General features: G+C 45.8%; 3 protein-coding genes across 4 annotated transcripts; 1 reads left to right on the top strand and 2 right to left on the bottom strand.

The window, feature by feature from the left end:
* Positions 1 to 1,228: 1,228 nt before the first annotated feature.
* On the bottom strand, positions 1,229 to 9,178 carry LOC143003231 (uncharacterized). 2 transcript variants are annotated; one of them, XM_076153778.1, is made up of 7 exons: positions 9,020 to 9,178; positions 3,724 to 6,751; positions 3,420 to 3,615; positions 2,801 to 2,899; positions 2,462 to 2,711; positions 2,228 to 2,344; positions 1,229 to 1,886 (listed from the first exon to the last, which is right to left on the bottom strand). In XM_076153778.1, exons 2-7 carry the CDS (start codon positions 6,459 to 6,461, stop codon positions 1,723 to 1,725), a joined length of 3,564 nt encoding a protein of 1,187 aa, XP_076009893.1. In that variant the 5' UTR covers positions 6,462 to 6,751; positions 9,020 to 9,178; the 3' UTR covers positions 1,229 to 1,722. The 2 variants fall into 2 exon arrangements, with proteins under 2 accessions (XP_076009893.1, XP_076009894.1); XM_076153779.1 differs by lacking the exon at positions 9,020 to 9,178 and adding an exon at positions 8,185 to 8,380.
* A 470-nt stretch (positions 9,179 to 9,648) lies between these two features.
* On the top strand, positions 9,649 to 12,485 carry ltap1 (lipid transport auxiliary protein 1). Its single transcript, XM_076153780.1, has 7 exons — positions 9,649 to 10,085; positions 10,204 to 10,305; positions 10,572 to 10,680; positions 10,806 to 10,859; positions 10,947 to 11,113; positions 11,223 to 11,281; positions 11,442 to 12,485. The coding sequence occupies exons 1-7, from the start codon at positions 10,023 to 10,025 to the stop codon at positions 11,659 to 11,661; spliced, it is 774 nt and encodes a 257-aa protein (XP_076009895.1). The 5' UTR covers positions 9,649 to 10,022; the 3' UTR covers positions 11,662 to 12,485.
* A 104-nt stretch (positions 12,486 to 12,589) lies between these two features.
* tuft1a (tuftelin 1a) lies at positions 12,590 to 23,048 on the bottom strand. Its single transcript, XM_076153839.1, has 12 exons — positions 22,818 to 23,048; positions 17,357 to 17,434; positions 16,346 to 16,447; positions 16,164 to 16,250; positions 15,808 to 15,858; positions 15,588 to 15,668; positions 14,710 to 14,820; positions 14,374 to 14,597; positions 14,184 to 14,289; positions 14,006 to 14,089; positions 13,795 to 13,889; positions 12,590 to 13,687 (listed from the first exon to the last, which is right to left on the bottom strand). The coding sequence occupies exons 1-12, from the start codon at positions 22,878 to 22,880 to the stop codon at positions 13,615 to 13,617; spliced, it is 1,155 nt and encodes a 384-aa protein (XP_076009954.1). The 5' UTR covers positions 22,881 to 23,048; the 3' UTR covers positions 12,590 to 13,614.
* Between the last annotated feature and the right edge of the window lie 834 nt (positions 23,049 to 23,882).

The following is a 23,882-nucleotide window of genomic DNA, read 5'->3' as shown; positions in this document are numbered from 1 at the left end:
CCGACAACATATATCAATATCAATTGATCCCGTTGACTCCTTGTGTGAAGACGCTTTTGTTGCCGCTATCCTACAAGATAAATAGGATGACACAATATGCTGGCACAGAGCCCATCAGCATGTCCAAAGATGTGCAGTAATGGCTCACCTCATCACACAGGAAGACTTTGAACATCATAAATGCCACAAATGCGGCTGGACGATATTAAAGGAGGTTTTTGTGCATATAATTATTCATATAAACTCCACATTGTAGCATTAAGCATATGCCAACAAACCTTTGTATAAAAACCAGATGTCTACATAGAAGGCAAACATCAACTTTCAATTAAAATAATTTTCTTTTTAAGCTTGAATTTGAAATTGTGGCGATCACAGCTCCTCTCATCTGTGCTTATGTGTATTATCACAACACAAGATTCCTCCATTATCCCTTGAACTATGGCCTTCTAATGAATTATGTAACCTCCAGAAGTGCTGTGTTGGAGGAAAGAGATGTGCTGGTGCTAATAAATGTGAGGGAGCCACATGACTGTAGGGGGAAATTGAGCTGACATCAGATAAGATATTAATTACTCCAGGGCAGCTTGACATGCCAGTCAAATATCCTTTAAAGCAATCCCAAATCCTTCATTTCATTGCATTATATTAAAAGGCGTTACTAATCTCCACTCATGTCTACATCAATGAAGGGAAAGTACATGAAGAAACACATTTTACTATAATGCAAAGCAGTAGAACAGCACCACTGACTGCAGTACGCTCACATAACTGAATTAACGCCTCTGTGGCACAGTGTCAACAAACACTGAAAACCTTAAGGGACACCTGATATCTCTCTTTCAGCTGTACCTAATAAACCAGTATCTCAGTGTGTGCCATAGATTTGGAGTTGGACAACGTGAGGTGTGTCTCTTCGGGACGTAAACCTTGACATATCGAGTGTAGATTGGAAACCTTACACAACTGTACCTTATCTTGTCACATCTCCTCTCGAGGAGATTCACTTGGAATCTATAGAAGGAGAAACCGCATTGTCCTTTAATATCTGTACAATCAGCAGGAAACGCCTGGAAAGATATCATATCTCTCTATCCCCCTCTGCTGGACACCGGCAATCTGAGAGTAATGAAAGTCCCAGTCTGTCTTTGACCTGTGACCTGAACCCTGTGGTTTAAATTCTGGTGGTGAAGCTTTGAAGACAGATTGAACATTTAACCAGGGAGAATGAGTTTAAGTTTAGATTTATTAAAAAGCAATATGAAATTTAAATGCAATTAGCTTTTTCTATTCACAGTAAAATACAACATAGGTAACAATGTTCCTCACAGGTTACTGCATTAAAATGAAACCAAACTGACGTCTAACAATTGGTGCTAGACCAGAAAAATGTACGAGCCATCAGTGCATTTGAGTTAAACCTGGTAGATTAATGTTGCAGGCCATGAGGTAGATTGATCTTCAAAATAGACACAGAGAGACAAATACCTGTAAATCTTAAGCAAGCCTTCACCCTTGTTCTTTTTCTGTTAGGGATTTGTTACGATGCCAAGCTATAAACTCATCTTCAAGATGAAAGAAATGAGCCCCATACAGCCCAGTTAGTTCATTACCAAATCTTAGCTCAGGTGGCGATGAAATGCTGTCTGTCATGGATGGCTTTTAGTTTGTGGTCCTTCATCAGTCTCTGAGTCTCTCCTACTGAGGGCACCTTGATAATCCTCATGTCTCCAGGGGTTTAGGTGGGCGGTGTAGCACCACGTCCACAGGCCCAGCAGGCAGTCGTCTGATCAAAGTCCAAGCCTCCAGGCGCCTCATGCCCACCACGTTCACGCCTTGGATCTCCAGCAGCTCATCACCAGGACACATCTTGTCAACCGGACCTCCTGAGGTAAAGGGAGCAATGAATGTCACTGCACAGCTCATTAATGCATCAACTGCTATTAGATGAAACGTCATGTCCTCTTAAATGCACAGAGGAGCCTTTATAAACCTTCACTTTGCTTATTAACCTCAAACCTACATCAACGTACACAGCTGCAGCTCCCTCCATCAATCAAACCTGCTCCTCCGTATGCATTGAAGCTCTTTGTACCTTTTCTGTTGCATTTATGTTTGGTAAGCTCTAACTACATGTACTGCACTTACAGGCATTTCTGAAGGAACGGTTAAATAACACATTTTACATTCACTATGGAGATGTGACATATTAAGCTTCAGCTCTCACCCTGAAAGATCTTCTGCACACCAAGTGGTTTGTTCCCCAAACTGGAGCCTGCACCTCCCTCCAGACTGAAGCCCAGATCCCTGGTGTTTTTCTCCAGACGCACACATAAACGCTGGCCTGAGAGCAGAGTAAACACAATGATAGATCACTGTCACAGACCTCAGGGTTTATAATTTAACACTAATGTCTGTCTGTGCGGCTCAGTCAGAGCTCTGCCAATGTGCCACTTCTCACCCGTTACAGGGAATTCAGTCTGTGATAGTACTTGTGCATCTGGTCCTGCTCCCCTCTTAGACACACTTTTGACCTCCGCCCTCCTCAGGACCACGACTCCCATCTCACGAGTCTTCGCACGTCTCAGAACCCTCAGAGCCTCCCAATGGGCGTAACCACTCAGCGCTGTACCATTGATCGACAAGACCTGGTCCCCCTCATTTACTGAGCCCTGCTGGGCTGCGACACCAGAGTGAAACACCCTGTGAACCTGAAGCAGGCATTGGTTGACAAATAAAGGGACTGAGAGCAAAGCATTTAAACATTTCCAGCAGATAACAAGAGGTTGTATTTCCTCACAGTGATTGGTTTGTTCTGGTCCACGCCCCCTGCCAGACTGAAGCCCAGGCCAACCCCCATCTCCTTATGGAGAACCACCACCTGCACATCGTCATAGTCCTGCAAAGAGAGAAGACCTTCAATTTAACTTGGACATGGACATGGAATGATAAAGATCTGAATGTAAACATATTCATGTGAACGTAGTCATTTCATTCTATTTTTCTTAGGAATTGTTCCCACCAGGGACCTTTGGTGATGTGGACATCCATTACTAATTTTGATACTAGTTTCACAAACTACACATTGCAGAGCAGAAACGGAAATAAACATGAAACAAAGGTCCTATGTGGCTGAAGATGGAGCCTGGACTCCACAGCTACAGGCAGTGTAATCTCCTTATGATGACGATAATCTAACAGGGTAATGATGACGTAATATAATCATGTTAGATTATGTCCAGATGCAACTTAGTTTTGGAGATGTAGGTTAATGCCAACTTAAGAGATAACCATAGAAATGACAAGAGCAGCAGCAGCCTATTAAGTTGGAGGGGAAATGCTTCCTTATTAGTGATTGTCCTCATATAATCAGTTTGCTCAATACGACAGTCTAGCATGTAAAACATATCTGAAGGTACCTGCAGGTTACTGTCTCCCAGGCCCCTCACGTCCTCTATCAGCCTGTCAAGCTCCTCTGTGGGCAGCACGGACACATATGAGAGCGCAGATATGTCTGAGCTGAGCGAGGCAGAGCGGTGAGTCGATGACGCCAATTCGTCACTGTCATTCTCTGACTCGTAGTCGACTCCAGCAAAGTTGCATAGGTCTGCAAGGCTGTAGGAGGAATGGAGAGAAGAAGGGAGGGTTTATAAAGAGGGTTTACAACTTCCTGTTAAGTTCCTATCTAAGTTAAGTTTCCATCGTGCAGTTTGCATTACCAACCTGACGCAGAAGCTCCTGCGATCCTGGCTCATGTTGCTGGTAACGGTCACCGAGGACTCTGCAGAATCAGAGTCATAGTTGGAATCTTCATCCTTCTCTGTGCCTTCATCGTCATCATCGTCATCACTCCAGCTCGTGATCTTTTGGTTCAAGGAGGCTACCCAAGCATCCAGGCCATCCTGAAATTTATCCATGTTCAGGCGTGGTGTGTTGACTTCAGGAGAGATGCGGTCGGGCAGGTTGCTGTAGGAGGACGTGGCAATTGGCAGGGGCAAATGTGGGAAGTCTAGTTTAGCTCGAGGTTTAGCTTCAGGTGTGGAGACAGGAGTGCTTTCTTTGACACTGTTTGGAAAGTCAGGGGTACATTCTGTTAGGGACTCCTGTGAACGAAACGGAGAGCTGTTTGGGGTGTTTGTTGGAGTCTTCTCCTCGTCACTAACTGGAGATGGTATTTCGAGCGATACCTCAAGAGGATGAAACAAACCAGTGGGTGTGGAACTGGAGTAAGATGGAGCACCGTTGGCTGTGATCTCTCTCACACTTGGTGTCTTTGGGCTTGGGGCTTTGGAGAAGTCGGCCTCATCTATGCCAATCCATGTGAGATTCTGCCTTTTAGTCCCTCCACTGAGGGGGAATTCTAGCTGGAGTGTTTGCTTCAATCTGGAATATTTGCCAAAATCGTCACAATTCTTATCTCCTGGCACAGTTTCCTCTCCTTCCTTCCTGACAACATCACTGTCCCCTAATTTTGGTCCAGCCTCGTCTACTGATGCAGTCCTCAGCTGCAACTTTCTCCGATCTTTATTTTCCTCCCCTGCTTTGTCACTCGTGCCTAGCGCCCTTTCAGACCCAATCATCCCGTCTCCTCCTGCCCCTTTCTCCTCAATTCTAACACACGTTTGTCCTCCATCCCTCCTTCCTTCCCATCTGTCTCTGAATCCACCTATTGCTTTGGCCGATGCACTCTTTTTCACTCCATCTTGCGTTGTACTGACCTGTGTAGGCATCGAGAAGGCACGCCTGTGTGCCTGGAACTGGCCTGTACTTAAACTCTGGGATCTCTGGCTTAGAGCCTCAAACTGATTGATCTTATTTCTCACGTTAGCAGCAGAGGGTTTTTTCAAGGTTACTTTCGGGGTGCTTGCCTCAAACACATCATCACTGATACTACTCCTTGGTTCTGTTTCCTTTTTCCTGTTCTCCTCTTTTACTCGATCACCACACTCTTTCTCTGGTTCCTGCTCTTTGAGCCACTCCATCTTCAGTGCTGAGCAACCATTTCTCTCTCTGAATTTTGCATTTGTTTCATTAGTTACACTCTTTTCCTCTCCTTGGTTTACCGTGTCCTGATCCTTACTTCCACTTGCTCTTTCTTTGGACTCACATGGATCTCTGACATAAACTGGACTCTCCTCCTCTAGGAAAGTGTGCGGCTGTGGATTTGATGTATTCTCTCCTGCTGCAGCCCGAGCTGCTCTGATCTGAGCAGCCACAGTATATTTGCTTCTGGCTCGATCCAGAGACCGCGTGCCGACCTCCAGGAACCCTGTCCCACACTGAGCTCCTCCATCCTCTACATACCTGCTCTGATACTGTCCTTGCCAATGTCCCCCAAGAGTTCTCTCTTTGCTCCCACTTGGATCTGGAGAAACTGGTTTAACAGAAGCAGCAGAATATATTGATTTGTAAGAGTCTGTAAGAGGCGTCCAGGTAAATACTTTCTTGCTTTGCTGACTTGGACTGTTGTCCCTCTGTGAGAAATGCCTGGGGAAAGTTCCCCCTGCTGCCTTATCACATGGAGGGTTTTTACTCTGACTGTCAACCGAGGAGATGATGGAGTCCATGTTTGATCCTTTGTAATGGGACATAGAAGCTGAATCCTCAGTTTGAACAAACCTAGCAGACCCATAGAGTTTGTCTATGCGATCCTGTATACTCTGACCTCCTTTAGACCCAATGGAAGCAGCTGACTCACCCACCCCGGGTTTAGTCTCGACCCTCAGTCTGGAGGGGAAAGAATGACCCCTACTAATCTTGTTCAAACCCTGGCTCATACGACCCAAACTTAAGTTACCCTGGATTGAATCATCCATTGGTCTAGAGTTATAGTCCTTCACTGAAGACATCAGTCTACTGTCCATGTCTCCTGTCCGTCTTTTGTCCAAGACTTCTGCATATTTACTTAGCACCCCTCTTTGTCTGCTTGACAGTATGAACATATCAGTCATGGTGATCCGATCAGGGCTGTTCTCTCTTCCTTTATAATCTAAACTCCTACTTCTCTGTGGCAGGACGTGTCTCCTCCACTCTGTCCTGCCCCGGAGTCCAGACGAAGTGCTGCCGTTGACACCGCTTGGCTCCATACTTGTTCGATCTACATTGCCATTGTGGTTCAACTTGTGAGATGTTCTGTTGTCTGGTGTTGCTACCCTCTCAGACTGGCCATCAAGACTTCTTTGATTTCCAGTCTGGACTTGATATCCAGTAACTTTGTGGTACTCCTTGCTTGTGCCATTAGTGCCAGTCTGTGTGAAGAAAGGCTTCTGCTTGTCTTTGCTCAGTATCTGCCTTTTACTGACCTCCACAGCGTTCTTCCTCTCCTCCTCTGATCCAGCTCTGTATTTCCTGACAGCAGGCCGGCAAGTGGGACTGTAAGTTAGAGAGCTGGCTGAGCGGACAGTGAAACGTGCCCCTGTCCCCTGTTCACTCATGGAGTTTGGAAGCAAGGACAAGTCCATTGTCTAAAAGTAAACAAATTTAAGCTCAATCTTCTGGAAACTGCCAAATCCAAAAAAGAGAAAGGAAACGGTGAACTTGATAGTTGGAAAGCTGCAGCAGCTGTCGGCTATACTGGTCCTTGAAGACAATTGTTCTGCTGCACTTTCAATTTCACTAATGCTCGTGATAGTTTTCCATTTGGTGGTTCAGCTCAGATAACTGCTCACAGCTCCTCTTCTTGGTTTGTCTTTACTTTGTCCTCTGAAGTCTTCAGTTCCACATCACCAACTAAGCAGACAGCTCCCATGGCCTGCAAAGCATAAAAATGCAGAAATACCATCTCAGAAGGGAAAGGACAAGAATGTTGTGATATGTGGATTGTGGTCACTCTGGCTGCTCTGAATGGTAAAACAGAATCATAGAGTGGTTTCGGACAGAGAACCCAAAGTGCTACAGATGCATGAAGTGAAGAAGAAATGAAAAAGATATGAAAATTATAACAATAACATAAAAGAAGAACCAGAAAACAGAGCAAAACATAGAGGGTGAGAGCCAGAGAACCGAACACATGATACCTCAAAGTTAAACCCTTGTCATTTATCTCGTTGCGCCTCACATCCCTGCCTTCCAAAAACTCCAAACGCTCAGCGAGTCCATTCACGATGGGAAACACATATGATACCAGTTGTTTACACAAGCAACATACTGGAGAGTACATGTCAGCGTTACTGGATCATGAACTTCAAACTGGAAAAACTCACCTAACAGCAATCCACTCAGCAAAAAGCAATGCGTCACTTTACCACAATCAGTCTCTCTTTGTCACGTATCAGTTCATGGACTCAAACCGAGACAATAAACTGAAGCTTAATAAGAGGAGATTCAGTTCAAATGAATCACATATGGTGGGATGAGACAGTGGCTCAGTGGGTAGTGCTTCCGCTTGGGAACCGGAGGGTCGCCGGTTCGAGCCCCTGCCGAGGTGCCCCTGAGCAAGGCACCGAACCCTCAATTGCTCCCCCCTCTGCGAAGGGTGGTAATGAAATGTAAGTCGCTTTGGATAAAAGCGTCTGCCAAATGATCGTAATGTAATGAGACAGATGAAAGAGATATGATGAGCTCAGACAAAGTCACTCTGATTTACATACAACCTCCTGACAACAAGGGCTTCCATAGGATACACACTACCATGGAGACTGTGTGTAACCTACATTCATATACAACAAGCACTGCAAGGAAGACAAAGAAACAGTTTGTCTTTGATCATTTATTATCCGAGGATTAGGGTCTGCTCATCATGACCCACATTCAACAGATATTTTGTTGCATCACAGCACAACACCATAGAAAAGGGATAACATTGAGGATAACATAGGAAGAGTCAGATTAACTATAGGCAGCCGTTACTACTAAATCATATTTTGTGTTCAGTAAAGTCTAAGTTACTGCTCACAACTTTGAGAAACTCTATGGTGCTGGCTAATGCATGTGAGTTTGAGTGTCAGTTTACAGAAACACCTGTTCTGCTGGGTCACCAAACCTGCTGTCTGGGTAACCTGGGCAACACAGCCCTGTTTACCTTAACCCCTAATTGAACACATGTACCAGAAAAAGACAAAAATGCCCTGTGCCGTCACATCAAACAGCACCAACTCACACACACACACTCTCTCAGGCATGTACAAATTTACTCTGCGCTCTGCTCAGATATTCACACACACACAAACACACACACGCTCTTACCGTCAACCAGAGTGACTCCTGTATGTGTCCTGTATCGTTTTGTTGACAGACGTTCATACTGTAGGAGGCACAGCTTCATGACATCAACTCCATACTCCCCATATTCTTGCCTTCTCTTTCCATCAGCTTTGCATGATGGACTGTGTACAGTGACACAAACCTGCCACACTGGTTTATCCTCTCGTCTCCCTCCTTCTCTCTCCCTCCTTCTCTCTCTCTCTCTCTCTCGCTCGCTCTCTCTCTCTCCTCCCCCTCCTATTGTTGTCCTCTCGTGCTCTCCTCTTCTCACAGGATTGCATTCCTTTCCATAGTTCAATGTGTCACCCATTAAATGGCTCAGCAGCTATAGATACACACCCCACAGACATAGTAAACTCCTTGTTTTGCTCTCTACTAAATGATGTCATCGTTTCCTCGCTCAGACATTCAAGGCAGGTATATAAAGAACTGTATACCCTAACAAAGGCTCAGAATATTCTACCTCAGGCAATCAGTCATCATTTGGGCTGAGCAAATATCAAAGTACACAATAATAAAGACCACAGAGAGATACGCCCAGAACTACCAGCTGGAAAAATAGAATTCTGTGATATGATATAAAGTATATAATAATGCACAACAACACACAATTGCTGAGGAGCAGACACACAAACCCTGCAAGGTCCTCAGAGTCTGTGGGACGAACACAATGAGGTTGTGTATAATGAAGGAGTATTTTGTTCAAATCCATTGGGAAGGTGAACAATCAGCCATTCAATAATGTGAACAAGTACATTAAAAAGAATCAGGCAAACGTTTACGATAAAAAATTGTATAAAAACATAGCAGTACTTACATTTGTGTTTGGCACGATGTTTGTCTTCTTACAGCAGCACTGTCTTCGCACCTGCGACTCTCTTCCGTTGAGACAGACAGGAAGTTGTGGTTTGCATGTCAGCATGCAGCAACGCTTCAAGGGCCACATCTGCTCAACACACTCTGTGCCTCAACACACTCTGCAGTTATGTGTCACCAACATTGATGACAACCAAAGATCAAATGTTCCAATCAATACTGACCCTCAGAGACATGTTGGAGGGTTATGAGGTCCAATCAGGACAGAGATAAGCCTAAGAGTGCAGGTTAATAGTTTGAGCACGACTTCCACACACACACACACACACACACACACACCCTGTTCCTGACAGAAGAATGGCGCTCACTGTCTCTGCTGCATGGATGCAAATGATGGCCTCCCTCACACACACACACACACACACACACACACACACACACACACTGGTGCTCATTCCTCAGGGTGTAGGACTGACAGTTCCCATGATTAACACACCATGTGACACAGCACTACAGTTGTGCGATGGTGGACGCTGACAAAGGACAACTTGTAGTATTTACTCAGTAGGGCAGCTCAGAATCAAGGGAACACACACACACACACACACACACACACACATTTCCTGTGAATGGGTCGGTGCGGAACTTCCGCCAGGTTGACGCTGTTTGATGTTTTGTTTGTTTGTTTCTTGGGTGTGACCGTTGTGAAGTCGTTTTCAAACAGCAGATGGCGGAAGAATCCATGAAACGTCACAACCGGCGACATCAACCACGTGACCATCACGGAAGTCAACAAACCCGGCGGCAGGCAGCGCAATGTAGCGACAAGCACCCAAATATGTGGAACTGAACTTCCCCATTCTTTGTGTTTGGTTCAGCGTTTAGCTTCGTGTTCGTGTTTTTGTAAAGCGACATCTTGTATGACACCGTGTGCCTTTAGAACTTTACTCTGCTGGACGCGCTTTGATGTTCTGGCTTGGTAGAAATCGGCGAAATCTGTCAACATGCGGGGCGACTCTCCTATGTCAAGTGTCAACGTAGTGCTCGTCATGGCCTACGGAAGCCTGGTGAGTCTGTTTTTAATGTGTAATTGGAGGCGTTGATCCCGATCGGTCGTTAGTGCCTTGATTTGTATCCAGTGACGTCACTCAGCTCAGGCTTCACTCACTCTTGGTTCGCTTCCAGGTGTTTGTGTTGCTGTTCATCTTTGTGAAAAGACAAATTATGAGGTTTGCTATGAAGTCTCGCAGAGGCCCGCACGTGCCCCTCGGTCACAATGCTCACAAGGTAACACACACACACACGCGCGCACACACACACACACACACACACACCAGAGACCAGGAGTCTGATGACGTTTCATTTTGTGACTACAATACAAGGGTTGATTGATAAATTCTCAGCCTGACAGATTGATGACAGGAGCAATAATCTAACACACACATCAACCCAAATACTATCTACTATAGATACACAAGCATCACAATCAGTTCTGTGTGTGTGTGTGTGTGTGTGTGTGTGTGTGTGTGTGTGTGTGTGTGTGTGTGCTGTAGGAGCTGAGACAAATCATTGACTCCAAACTGAGCCAGGTCCAGAAGATCCACTTTGAGCCGCGTCTGCTGTCCCCAGATGATGACCGGCTAAAGCTCCAAGAACAGCCTGGTGAGAGACGCACGCACACACGCACACACACACACACACACACACACACACACACACTCATGTCATACCCAAACTTCTGTCATGCACCTGTTAACACGCCAGGTGTGTGTTTGTGTGTATTGCAGGTTCCTGTGATTACTTGTTCAGGATGAAAGCACTGGACGCCATCAGAGACACAGGTGAGATCAGCTGTCACGGCTGTTGCTTCGCTCCTCTTGACTGATGCTTCTCTGCTGCCAGTGTTAACTTTACTTTTTTGCCAACAGATTTGCCTTTCCGTGAACTCGGTGGCTCCTCCACCACCGTGACCGGGAAAAGATTCCGGTCCTGGCTTCTGCAGCTGCGGAATTCCCACTGCCTTTTCCGAAGTAGCCAAAGTTCTGTTATTGACAAAGTGCTGGACGGTTACAACAAAGCACGGCACGGAGCAGAGGTGTGTCTCTGTGTGTTTACAGCAACTTTTGGGAGCAAGAGAGACAAATTAAGGACGACAAACAAAGTCAAACACAATCGAGCCTTAAAACTCTTTGTCTTTTCTGTAGGCGTTTGGTGAAGCAGAGTTTTTGAAATACCAGGAAGCTCTGACAGACTTGGCCTCGCTGTGAGTAAACACCACCTCCCCCCTCTGCACTTCTCTCTTCCCTTACAGATTTTCCTCCTGCTAAACCCAACATGGAATGTTAATAACTGGCCTGGGGAAAATCCGTCTCTCTCTCTCTCTCTCTCTCTCTCTCTCTCTCTCTCTCTCTTTGTCTTCTCAGTGTAAAGTCTCACGCCGGCAGCAGCAGCAGCAGCAGCAGCAGCAACAGCAGCAGCACTCTGAGTCACCATCACCAGTCTGCAGCCAAAGACCTCACCAGTACCACAGAACCTCCCAGCTCCACCTCCCCCACCCAAACCACCTACCTCAAGCGTCCCAGACACTTCCTGGAGCTGAAAAACTTCAAAGACAACTACAACACGTTGGAGAGCACGTTCTGACGGACGGAGGGGACGGTCAAAGCGCCCGTAGGTGGCAGCACTGTTACTGTTACGCACATATACTGTTAGAATGAAGTTAGAGGTAAACACTGCCTACACAATTACTTTGCATATCAGACTACTGCCTTTACTTCAACTTTAAAGCTAAGTGTAGCATATGAACTGTATATCCTGCATTAGTGCATGCGTTAGTGCTCTATGTGGGTTGGGTATGGAGAAGATGTCTTGTTTAGGGTTGATTTGACCAAAAACAAATCCAGAGCTATTATCAGCTATGCAATGGCATCAGACAATCAGTATTTATTGCACAAAGGCCTATGCAGATGTGTTACGTTAACCAGCTGTGTTCAAACCTGCTCATAGTTACCATGGTTTTAAAACTGTTACAATAGGAAATGATGACGTGTTAATGAGTGTGTCCAAGTGTTCATTTTGCTGCGGAATGAGTTTGTCAGCCTGTTTTGTAGCCTTAAACATTTGTTTTACAGAAGCCATACTAGGAGAGAATGAATCCTAATATTTTAAGTGCTTTTTACTTTGATTACTTATCTCAGTGCAATGTGATTTAAAGTATTCCAGAGCGTTATTAATGCGCTCTGAATGAGATGTGTTATTTGTTTTGAGGGGGGGCAGTCTATTTCTTGACTCTGTATTAGACTGCCCCCTGCTGTCCCAGCCGCGTGCGTGCGTGTGTGTGTGTGTACGTGTGTGTACGTGTGTGTTTTTGTTTGGGACTAAGAGCTAACAGGGAGCCATTTTGATGAATGATCTTAGTCTCCGCGGTGTGTTTACTGTACTAGATGCCAACCAAATAAAGTGTTGAAACAGGAGTGTTCGATGTCGTTTGTAATACCCGTAGTGTCCAACAGGGGGCGCCCCAAGCACACTAGCTAAATCCGAGCCGGAACACACAGAAATATACAGAATCTCATCCCACAATCTCTAGTTTTTATTGAAAATAAATAAATACAAAGAAGAAAAAATGATCTTGTTAGAAAGAAAACATTAAATCACATTGAAACTGTACAATATAACTGCTCAGACCGGCAAGAACCTGAAATGCTCAACTAAAATATTTGAAATAATTACAGTTTTAATGATGATAATTGTTATTAGCTTCATTCTTCCTTCTGTGGAGTGATCCAATGTATCGTCATGTTAGGGGCGTATTAATGCACAAAATAAATAGCCCTTAAAGTAAACCTATGTAGGTGCAGTCAGAATTTAAAGGTCAAAAGTTCACACCGCACAAAGGTGAGCGGAGAGGTCAAGGACGGACGAGTACACAAAGGGATCTAATGAGCACCAACTACAGGAGTCACACTGCTGGGTTTATGTACACAGATTTATACACACACACACACACACACACACAGATCTATACATGTTGTCATCACTGTAATAATGAGATCAGTCTCCAGTCGGCTGCAGGTTAGTGTGTGTTTGGTTAGTAACATGGATGCTACAGGTGTGGAGTTTATCCTTTCTTTACCATCTCTGGAACATTTCACAGTGGGACTGATGTCATGGAGTCAAAGCTCATTAAAGTCATTAAAACACGGCAGGAAATAGGGAACTTGACACCAACATGCAACGTGTAAACCTTCACATGCAGATCAGCTGAACCACAAAACTTCATCATGTATGCACGTTAAAAAACACACTCACACACAACACACACACGCACGCACGCTTGCATTCATTAGGCACATACTCAGATAAACCAAACAAGGGCAGGTGTGTGTGTGTGCTGACAAACACGCTGTGCCACTTCCTTCACGATTGGTTTAAAAGCTCAGTGGACGTCGAGGGATCTGAACTTGAACGTTGCAGACATGGATGTGATCATAGTTGTTAGCCAGGCTGCTGCTTGGCTTCAGCCTGATTCAGCTGAAAGGCTCTGAGCCCTTCACTCCCTTCACTCCCTTCACCCCCGTTACCGTGTCTCCTCGCTCACGACTTGATCTCGATAACTTTGATGAACGGCAGCGGCTTGTTGGCGGAGTTGGACAGTTTGATTGGTTTACTGGAGAAGAACAGGAAGAAGAATGTATTGATTTGATCGATTGATGAGGCCTTAGTGAGCAAATTCGATGAGTAATGGCAGATTTGGTTGTGTGAGATGAAATTTACCTGTAGACAATCTGGGGGTTGCGCTCTGAGGACAGGTAGGCGTTTGACCTTTGCTCTCCGAGGAAGTAGTCCATCTGATCATGCATTTCTCGGTTCTGCAAACACGGGAGGGGTCAGAGGTCAAATGGCAGGGGTCTATTACACCACACCTACTATTTGTTTTCACACAAACGCCAACTATTTATAGCAGAAGTCAATCGTGGATCCTCACCTCAGCCTGTAAGAAAGCAACCTTCTCCTCCAACTCTCTGATCACGCGGTCCCGCTCCTGGATCACCATGCGGGAGTTCTGGAGCTGTGAGAGAGAGGAGCAAACACACAGTCAAGCTCTGAGCCAATACAAGCAGCCAGACGTGTGTTGACTTTAGAGCCTCTCGTGTGCGTCTCACCTGTTCAATCATGTGTCTGACTTTCCTCTGCTGACATTTCAGCATATCATCCAGATGGTGGATCTTCTCTCTCAAAACAGCCACCTCCTTCTCCAACTGCTCTGTCCTACAAAGCCACACACACACAGCAGTTACAGCCGACTGTTCTGACTGACTGACACTCACACACACACTCTCTGTATCAGCTGACCTGTCATTGTGCCTCTGACCCTCCTCTCTGATCCTGCGCAGTTCCCACAGTTCGTCTTCCCTGTCTCTGATCTCCTCCCTCAAGGTGGCGCTCTCCTGCTCCATCCCTCCCAGCAGCCTCTGGAGCTCATCAACACGTTGGTCTTTGCGTTCCACCGCATCTTCAGTGTTTCTTAACTTCTCCTCCTGGTCGCTCAGTCGGTGCCTCAGATCGCTGCCTTCAGCCTGGAGCAGAAATCATGTTCATGTTCTTTTAGTTTCTTTCAAATATGGAAACCGAACACACTGGATAAGTCACCATGTATCGTATGACATCATGAAACTTGGCTTGTGTTACCTGCAGTCTCTCTTTCTCCTCCTGGTGTTTCTTCTCAGCTTCCTGGAGCTGAGCATAAAGGCGCTTACTGACTTCCCTCAGTTTGTTTCTCTCTGCTTCATCATCCACTTCCTGATAGAGAACAAAAGCACTATTAGGAAAACTATGTCACGTCTGTGTGTGTGTGTGTGCTTACACGTTAGCAATGATTCCTCAAAATAGATCTTGTTGTCATTGAGAAGTGAAGCGATACTGCAAAGCAAGCTCAGTCAGTCAGGCTATTGTAGTAAAAAGGGCGCGTCAGTGTCGTAGCTCAAGTTGGATCGCAGCCTGACATAAAATGATTCATGGCTAAATGATGTAAACACTGAGAAAATAACTGAACTAGACAAAAAAAAGTGCTGAATGCCACGTTGTTTGTCAGGTCTGTTCTGTTCCGCGGCGCACAAAACATCGCCGACGAGGATTACAGCTTTAAGTGTGCGGCTCAAAGACGGCAACAAAACTATTAAAGGATGAAACATGCGTGGAATGCTGGGAACAATGATGAGGACCTGAACACAATAACACATGGCACAGGCAGAGGGAACAGAGTGTGCTAGACTGGCTCTGACACATATTCAAACACCCCGGGGTGCAAGCAGCTCTCTGCCTTCACTTCAATTCTGTTAGGCCTGGAATCAGCAGCACACCTGCGTTTGTCTCTCTAACAATACACCTGCTTTCTGCCCCTGGGAGGCGACTGACAGGATCGCTTTACCGGTACATGAACCACACTGGCAGGCTCACAATATCACACACAGACTGCACACACACACAATAGACTATGGGTGCACAACACTAGATCACTGCTGCAGCGTAGATATTGTAAATATTGTGTATATACTCAAACCCCTCACCTCGGCTTTGGCTGCTCCCTTAGCGGCGGACGAAGAGCTCTTCTTGAACGGAGCGCTGATCTTCCACCCATTAGTGCCCGACTGGACGGAGAAGCGGAGGAAGCGAGGGAGGAAAGAGCCACAGATGGAGATGAGCGAGACTCAGGAAATGCCACGCAGCACAAAGGATGTGAGTCAACAATGGTGACGGTCAGAACAAAGTGTCTGGAAATAGACCCACCTTGTTTTTGGATGCCATCTGCTCCCTCAGTGTTTTCAGACAATATCTCACCTAAGAGAAACACAGATGGCAGTGAGGGGGCGAGCACACACACATACAGGATGCAGGATTACATGACAATATATACATGACAGAAACACTATCAGTCAGTTTCAGGCTGAACTTGTGCATTGATAAACACACTGCTGCGTCTGAATCAACACAGGGGAACAGATGGAGGCAGATGGAGACAGAAACAGGAATTTACATGAGCCTGACATGCAAATCCTTATATAAACGGAGTGAAAGGAGGAGCGAGAGTGTGTGTGTGTGTGTGTGTGTGTGAATGAGTGGGAGGGTCAGGAGGAGAATCTGACCTCTTGGATCTGTGAAACTTCATCCGACAGCATCTTCAGACTCTCCTGGTGTGTCTTCTGTTCTTGTCTCCGGGCGTCAAGATACACCTACAACAGAGAGCAAAACACGTAAACACGGGTATACACACACACACACACACACACACACACACACACACACACACACTATGTGCCACACCCACTTTGATGACCTCCACCTGCTCTTCTTGAGATTTCTCTGGGTGGGAGGTGAAATCTGTCCTCTCACTGGCCGGCTGCACCAGCGCAAATGCACGTCCGATTGGCTAAAGATCAAAGGGGGCGGAGTTAGGAAGTGTCTTGGTAAACAGTCAGTCAAACAGTCAGTCAAACAGTCAGTAAACAGTTGGCGGCTCGGTGCGACGTGTTTCCAGATATGACATGCAGAGCAACTATGCAAACCATGAATATGAATGAAGTCCCTGTGCTGCAGTGAAGCTGGAGCAGCTCAGAACTGCAAAACAACATTGTGAAGACGCCCATCAGTGCAAAGAGACGTCCTTCAGTCTCACCAAAGGTCCATGATATCATCAGCGGGCTGGGACATTTAGCCATAATCGCTATGGAGACCTCCAATAACCCCCAAACATCTGGTGCTCTGTTGGGAGGGGGGGGAGAGCGGGGGGCCGGGGGACGCGGTCAGACCCATGTGAGGGAGGGAGGGACGGACAGCAGAGGGTGGGGGGGGGGGACGTTATGTAACTCTGCTCCTCTGGTGGCCTCATTTTGTTTTTACTACTTTGGCGCTGAATTTGGTAGAACAATAGATGTTTTGAGAAGTTCCGTGTGTAGAAACACGCTGCGGAAAAGCTGATATACACACACACATACGCACGTCTGCGATGTGGTACACACACATGGAGAAATGAAAAGTAACTAGCTGGACAGAGTTAATAAGATTTGATCCTCATCTAAAAGAACAATGATGTGAAAAGAGAAATAGAGATCATTTATACTTTCTTGCATCACAGTTATAAGCTTGTAACCTCCTGTCTCAGGTTCGCCCCATTTTCAATTCATTCCAGTTTGACTTTGTATTTTAAGAGTCAAACCTCACTCACTCCCCTCAAGCTCCTTCTGCCCTGATATCCAGGACTTCACCCATCGCTCTGTTAAAGCCCAGAGTGTGTCTGTGTGTGTGAGTCTGTGTGTGAGAGGGCACAGGAGGTCCTTACCTTGTCTCTGGGTTGCTCGGCGCTCCAGTCTGCCTGGTTCTGCTCGTGCAGCGTGAGCCTCACTCGCCTGCGGCCTTCCTAAGGAACGCAATGAAGAAAGGAGAAGAGGCTTTGAGTCCACAGAGCTTCTGTCAGGCGATGGAGAGTCACTGACTATTTTGAGCAGGAGCGGGAGGAAAAGAGGAGAGACTGAGTCATACTGAGACGGGGGAGCAGAGAGACAGACGCACACAGAGACAGATTGTTTCATTTAAATCATCGCACTGCAGACGTCATAAGGACTTATGTGGAAATTCTCGAGACGCTCTGAGCCAATTGGAAGCTCTGGGTGGGTTTCTGAAAAAAGTGGGAAGAAAATGTCCTGTCAAACAAGACGGAATGTTTCCAAGGAAACGAAAGCTCCCAGTGGCAGTAAACTTTTTGGTATGAGGACGGTCCAAACAGGAGGAGTAAATCAGAGTCCAAACAACCTGCGGACGTAACACACAGACACACACACACGCTCAAATCCAGACAATAGCCAAGAAACCTTTAAAAAGTTAAATACACAAACCTGGAGGAGCGTCAGGAAAAGATTGTGGACTGGGATGAAAGTGTGTGTGTGTGTTTATGTGTCTGCCAAGCATAGGGAGCCCCCCGCCCCTTACAACCCAGACCCATGAGTGTGTGTGTGCGTGCATATCAGTGTGAAGGATGTGAGGGAGGAGGTCGAGGACGTTGCGTAACACATTCCAGCCAATGTGTCCTTTTGTTGCTGTGTTTAGGTCCATGCCAAAGTCTGAGACACGGGACAGACCGATACATACACACACACACACACCCACACCGTAAACACAAACTTGCACGCCTGATTAATAATCCCTAATCGGTTAATAAGTAGTACGTAAAGAAAGGATAGGATTTTGGCCCGTTTCCCAGGTGATCATAAACATCATAAGAGTGTGTGTGTGTGTGTGTGATTGTTTGAACCGATGTTGTGATCACATTGAAAAGGTGTGTGGTGCTGTTTTTAATGAGCATGTGCTATACTGCTCACACCCTTGTTATTGTGTGTGTGTGTGTGTGTGTGTGTGTGTGTGTATGTATGTGTGTGTGCGTCTACTTGCACACTTTCACCTTTTAAACTTCTTAAAGTGAGATAATTACAGCACTTTGACTTTGCGATTTTAATATGCACAGAAACAGATAATCCCTCAGCCCTCGTGTGTGTGTGTGTGTGTGTGTGTTTGTCTTAATGTGTGTTCAACCCTGTTTTGTCTATTTCAATACGCTTCCTTTACACAGCATGTGAGACAAAAGCCACAGTGCTGTGGAGTTTAGTGTGTGAATGAAAACTGAAAGGAGAAATTCTATCTGTGATCTTTCCCACTGTGTGGAGGCGATGAAGAGGAGGAGGAAGGCAGCCGCAGACAGACGTTCCAGGCCTTTGACATTACCCAGACTGGGATGGATGCGAAGCGAAAGGGTGCTCAGAGGCTCCAAAGGTCAGGCAGGGTGTCCGGCTGCTCAGGGAGGAAACGTGAAACAATAGAGAGTGAAACTGAAGCTGAATCTACCGGACAGGAAGCGGGAACAGCAGATAGACTGGGTGGTCCCACTGCAACAAACCAAACTAAGGGAATCGAAAGCAAAATTCCCTCTCTTTCACTGCACTTGTGTCTCAGATTGCAGACACCTGAGAGGCCGAGAGCGTTTAGGGGAGACAGAGGGGGAGGAGAGGAGAGGAGAGGAGGAGAGAGGGAACAGTGAGAGCCTTGTTGTGGAGGAATTCATCTTTATACAAAGTTCTCTGCTCCTTCACAGGAACACAAAGACTCCGACTAATCCTCTGTCTGCTCTGGGCCACTTACATGTATCTCTCCCTTCCTCTCTCTCTCCCTCTCTCTCTCTCTCTCGCCCTCCCTCCCTTGTTTTCTCTCCTTTATATCCACACAAAAACTGCCGCCTGTGCCGCCTTCAAAGCCAACCAGTAATTCTAGACTTTCTGGGAGCACAAATAACGCTGCCAGAGGGATGTGACGCACACACACACACACACACTAAAGTACACCATGCTACCTTTTCCAATGGGGCAGTAATCTGACACTGGACAAACAGAGAGCGTCCATGCTGATGGGTCCACACACAGACACACACACACAATGGGCACAAAGGCACAGAGGGGCACAGTGAGTCCAAAGCTGCAGCCTCAGGTGGAGGAGATCATCGTGGCTGAAGGTCCCTGACTGATCCATATGATCTCATATAGAGAGAATTACACACATTACATCATAAAATAACTTGGAGTCCCTCTGGGTGCAACTGTAGCCTCCACAAGCTTACTGTGTGTGTGTGTGTGTGTGTGTGTGTGTGTGTGTGTGTGTGTGTGTGTGTGTGTGTGTGTGTGTGTGTGTGTGTGTGTGTGTGTGTGTGTGTGTGTGTGTGTGTGTGTGTGTGTGTGTGTTAACTGGACCGCCGTATAAATCAGTCTATCCGTCTCATACTCTCGTTCCGCCAACCTGTTGAACAGATATTATATTTGTCTTTTGTTCAAGCGCGGTGCAAAACAACCCCATGAGTGTGTGTGTGTGCGTGAGCCAACAAGCGCAGGGTGTCAGGCGGTTGTTTACCTGCAGTCTCTTTCAGGAGTAAATCCTCTCAGAGCTTAACGTTGAGACACACAGCAGGGTGTCATCTCACGTCAACGTCACTCCAACGGTGTTTACCGACAGAAAGGTTAAGCAAAGTGTAAAGTAGGGAACCGGGAAGGGATGAGCCCGTGTGTGTGAAGTGACACACATGTGAGAGGGAGGTTTATGTGCGTAAGTCATAAAGTGAGACCTGCAGTGGGTCTGCAAGAGATGAGTCACACACATACGGCCTCTGCTCCTCTGTACGGGCCACTGATATCAGCCCAGACTGAAGGTGAGAGTGTGTGTTAGGGCACAACGTGGGGAAACCAAATAGATGTCTTTGTGTCTTCGTAGCTGGAATTTGAGAGATTATTGTGAAACGTTTGCGCTGGTTTTGTTTGGAGGTCAGAGCCGCTGCATCATCTTCTCTGCTCCCGTCATTCTGTCTCCAATAAACACACAAATAAAGCAGGAAAACAACAACTGAAGGCCTGCATTTGGTACACTCCTCTTCCTCACGTAGCTTCATAAACCCCCTGTATATGTGGGACACACACAAACACACACACACACACACACACACACACACACACACACACACACACACACACACACACACACACACACACACACACACACACACACACACACACACACACACACACACAGGGCGTACTTCTGTAAACAATCTAATCTGTCATCATCATCATCATCATCATCAAGAAAGTACAAAGTTTTGCACGCAAGAGTCCATTCTGCAGAGCTACAGGCCTGATGAGACCACATGTGTTCCTCTAAATATACTTTCTTACAAACACACAAACCTGCAGAACATTGTACGACTGTGACTGTGAGTGTGAGTGTGAGTGTGTCTGTGAGTGTGACCAATTTGTCCTGAAACGGTACAAACGCAGGAACGATCACTGTCCTACAAAAGCCACAAAGTTTTCCATTCCGTATTGAAGTGGCGTGTCCTCTGAACTTTCTTCCCCCTGACCTGTGTGACTGATCACGCGTGTAAAGAACCTGGGTGGGTTCATATTTGGATATTTGCCTTCGTCTCTGATAAAGATGAAAATGTATTCAGCGCAGATTAAAGTTACAGTCTAAATATTATACAAGCATCATTCAAACGGAACTTGACCTCAGAGAGAGTTTCTGTTGCCTCACATTCCTGATCACAATTAATGGTTTAATGATGTGTGTGTGATTGGTTCAGCCCTTTGTACACTTTGACCGGTCTGGCACTCGTACAACAGATACTGATACTGAAGTCTAGAGCTTCACACGTCCAGACACATTGATTTGCAGCAGAGTGAATGTTATAGGACAACATATTAGATTATATTTAACATAAAAAGAGGATTTGATCGCTCTTTGCCGTGCCATTTGTCAGCGATGACATAATGCCAGTTCAGGTCAGTGGGTCTGTGTGCTCTCGCTCAGCAGGAGGTTGCTGATAAGGTGAAAGTGTCTCGCTGCTCCGCAACCACATAACGCACAGCCAGAGTTAACTGATCAACCGGGTCAATGATTAACGCATCAGCACCACCGCCACAAGCGAGGATGAGGACGACCGACGACTCATTTACAAGCAAAGCTGCACATTAAAGTGATTCTGCTGTATGAGTCTTCACACAAACCTAACAACCTAACACCTGGCAGTCACGAGCTCAGATGATGCAGACAGAGAGCAGCAGACACAGGCACAGATGTTAGTTGGACTCATACGGTGCTGCAGTCTGCGTGTGTGTGTGTGTGTGTGTTGTGGAACTAATACTTTAATTACTACAGGCCACCACTCAGAGCAGATGAAGCCGCTCTGCGTTACAGATCTGCGTCAGGATCACACAGAATCTCTGCTTCAGTCCAAACACCAACAGTGTAATAACTGGTGTTGGGACCAAATCACAGAGTGTTCAGACGTGTCAAGAAGGCCGTGTACTTCCTGGTCAGCTTTGACTTTGTTTGATTAATGAATAAGTTTGTCTTAACCCCTGCTGAGTGTGAAACATTTCCTCCACATTAACACAAAGACACGTTAAACACTGTTCCTCTAACTGCTGCTACAGTCATTTGTGTCACTATACATTTTCTCCTTTTACATTTGTATTCATTCTGTATAATTGATGTATACTGTCAGTCACACTTGTAACACTTGTGCACCTGTTTTCAAGATTCAGGTGCTGAGAAAGAAATCAGTTGAAACAGGACAACGCCTGAACAGGATGTCCAGCTTGCTCCTGTTAAACATTCAAAGTTATATTGAAGGAACTTGACCTTCAAACCCTGCACATTAAGGAAAGCATGAGGTCTAAAGTTAAGAGATTAAAAGGGATCTTCATCTCGTGTCTATGATCTTTGAATCACGCTTAAGCTTTAAATAGATCCGAGTCCGTCTATTCTATGGTGATTTCCCTCCTCAGGCGTTTTGTTATTCCAAACACACAACATGACATTACATAACACGTAACAAGCTCCTGATTCTGCACTTTGAAACAGCTGTGTTCCGCTTCAGTTGCTGCTGGCTAAATGTTACAGATGGAAGATAAGTGACCGATTTGATCCTTTAACAAATCAGAATAGAAAGAACAAAGTAAAACAGAACAAAATGTCACTATAAGCTCGGAGTTCAGAGGGTTCACACACACCTGTAACGCATCCATACGAACACACACACGCACACGTTACGCATGGAGGCACACGTTCGAGACGCAAACGCACTTGTTCCGAATCGCTAGATAGAATTAAAGTTCCACTCATTAATAACAGGAGAGACAGCGAGAGACAGAGAGAGAGAGAGAGAGAAAGAGGGAGAGAGAGAGAGAGACATATAAGTGAACACTCACCGCGTGTCTGCCATGGGTCCGAATGTCCTCAAAAGTGCACAGACTCCTCGACCCTCCGCTCATCTTGGAGGTAAATAAATAAATAAACTACAAATTAATTAATAAATACGATTCAAACGCAAAACGCGATGTTTCCCTGCCGCCGGTCCGCTGTGTTGCTGCTGCTGCTGCGTGTGTGTGTGTGCAGGTGTGCGTGTGCGCCCAGTAGCCGCTGCTGTTATCAGAGTCAGTCCCTCGAGTACACTCGGGCTCTCTTTCTTTTCACGTCACCGTGTGACAACAGCCCGCCCACACCCCCACACACACACAGCCATAGACACTCGCACACACTCGGAGCCAAATAGGGCGCTGTGGAGATTCGGGGGCGGAACGACAACAACTGGGCCCACCTGAGAGATCACCGTGACTTTAACACGCGTGGAATCCTTCAGCTCCAGAGTCTGATCCTCCACAGAGCAAAGACAAACACGGGCTGATGTTCACGCGGCTCACTTTACATTTACATTATTTATGAACAGACTTTTACACCTGACTGAACCTATTAAACAAGCGTGACTCCTAAGATTACAAAGCACGAGAACATTGAGGAATTAAACTCAGTGATTTTAAAAATAATTGAGATCATTAGTTTTTAATTGGTCATAAGCTCGCTGAGTTGTTTTAAGCCTGGAATTCAATTTAGTGAAGACTTTACTTTACAGTTCCAAGCATGATGAGAGGTTTGAGCTGAGCTTAACATAACATAACACAATATAACTCAACTCGATTGGATTAAGCAAATTGTAAATGAATACAAAACCAACAGAAGCCTAAAATATAGAAAACAGTACATTACAAAATCTGAAACACTGTCGGTTAAAAAAATGTTAAATCATAGCTGGTTGTTAATTTTCACCATGTCGGGTGTCAGCTGACTGACTAGAGGTCACACACACACACACACACACACACACACACACTTTAGTAGTCTTAAGTCAGAATTGTAAAACTAAACATTTTCACACTTTTTCAAAAGATTTATCAGATAATTTGAGATTGACTGTATAAAAAATTATCTCCAAAATA

Source organism: Genypterus blacodes, unplaced genomic scaffold (genome assembly GCF_046128005.1).
Source record: "Genypterus blacodes isolate CSIRO-AG114 ecotype Tasmania unplaced genomic scaffold, CSIRO-AGI_Gbla_v1 ptg000059l_1, whole genome shotgun sequence".
NCBI classification, from domain to species: Eukaryota; Metazoa; Chordata; class Actinopteri; order Ophidiiformes; family Ophidiidae; genus Genypterus; species Genypterus blacodes.
The sequence above is the reverse complement of the archived record's forward strand: the minus strand, read 5'-3'. Positions and strand labels throughout refer to the sequence as shown.

What these genes read in the sequence shown, in the direction of transcription:
- LOC143003231 (XM_076153778.1), bottom strand. Translation starts at nt 6,461, where the DNA reads ATGGACTTGTCCTTGCTTCCAAACTCCATGAGTGAACAGGGGACAGGG. An exon ending in ACCAGAACAAACCAATCACT is followed by an intron (nt 2,712 to 2,800) that starts GTGAGGAAATAC and finishes TGCCTGCTTCAG; the next exon opens with GTTCACAGGGTGTTTCACTC. An exon ending in GACTGAATTCCCTGTAACGG is followed by an intron (nt 2,345 to 2,461) that starts GTGAGAAGTGGC and finishes CTCTGCTCTCAG; the next exon opens with GCCAGCGTTTATGTGTGCGT.
- tuft1a (XM_076153839.1), bottom strand. Translation starts at nt 22,880, where the DNA reads ATGAGCGGAGGGTCGAGGAGTCTGTGCACTTTTGAGGACATTCGGACC. An exon ending in CCGAGCAACCCAGAGACAAG is followed by an intron (nt 16,448 to 17,356) that starts GTAAGGACCTCC and finishes TTTGATCTTTAG; the next exon opens with CCAATCGGACGTGCATTTGC. An exon ending in AACCCCCAGATTGTCTACAG is followed by an intron (nt 13,688 to 13,794) that starts GTAAATTTCATC and finishes GTTCTTCTCCAG; the next exon opens with TAAACCAATCAAACTGTCCA.
- ltap1 (XM_076153780.1), top strand. Translation starts at nt 10,023, where the DNA reads ATGCGGGGCGACTCTCCTATGTCAAGTGTCAACGTAGTGCTCGTCATG. An exon ending in GGACGCCATCAGAGACACAG is followed by an intron (nt 10,860 to 10,946) that starts GTGAGATCAGCT and finishes TTTTGCCAACAG; the next exon opens with ATTTGCCTTTCCGTGAACTC. An exon ending in AAGCACGGCACGGAGCAGAG is followed by an intron (nt 11,114 to 11,222) that starts GTGTGTCTCTGT and finishes TCTTTTCTGTAG; the next exon opens with GCGTTTGGTGAAGCAGAGTT.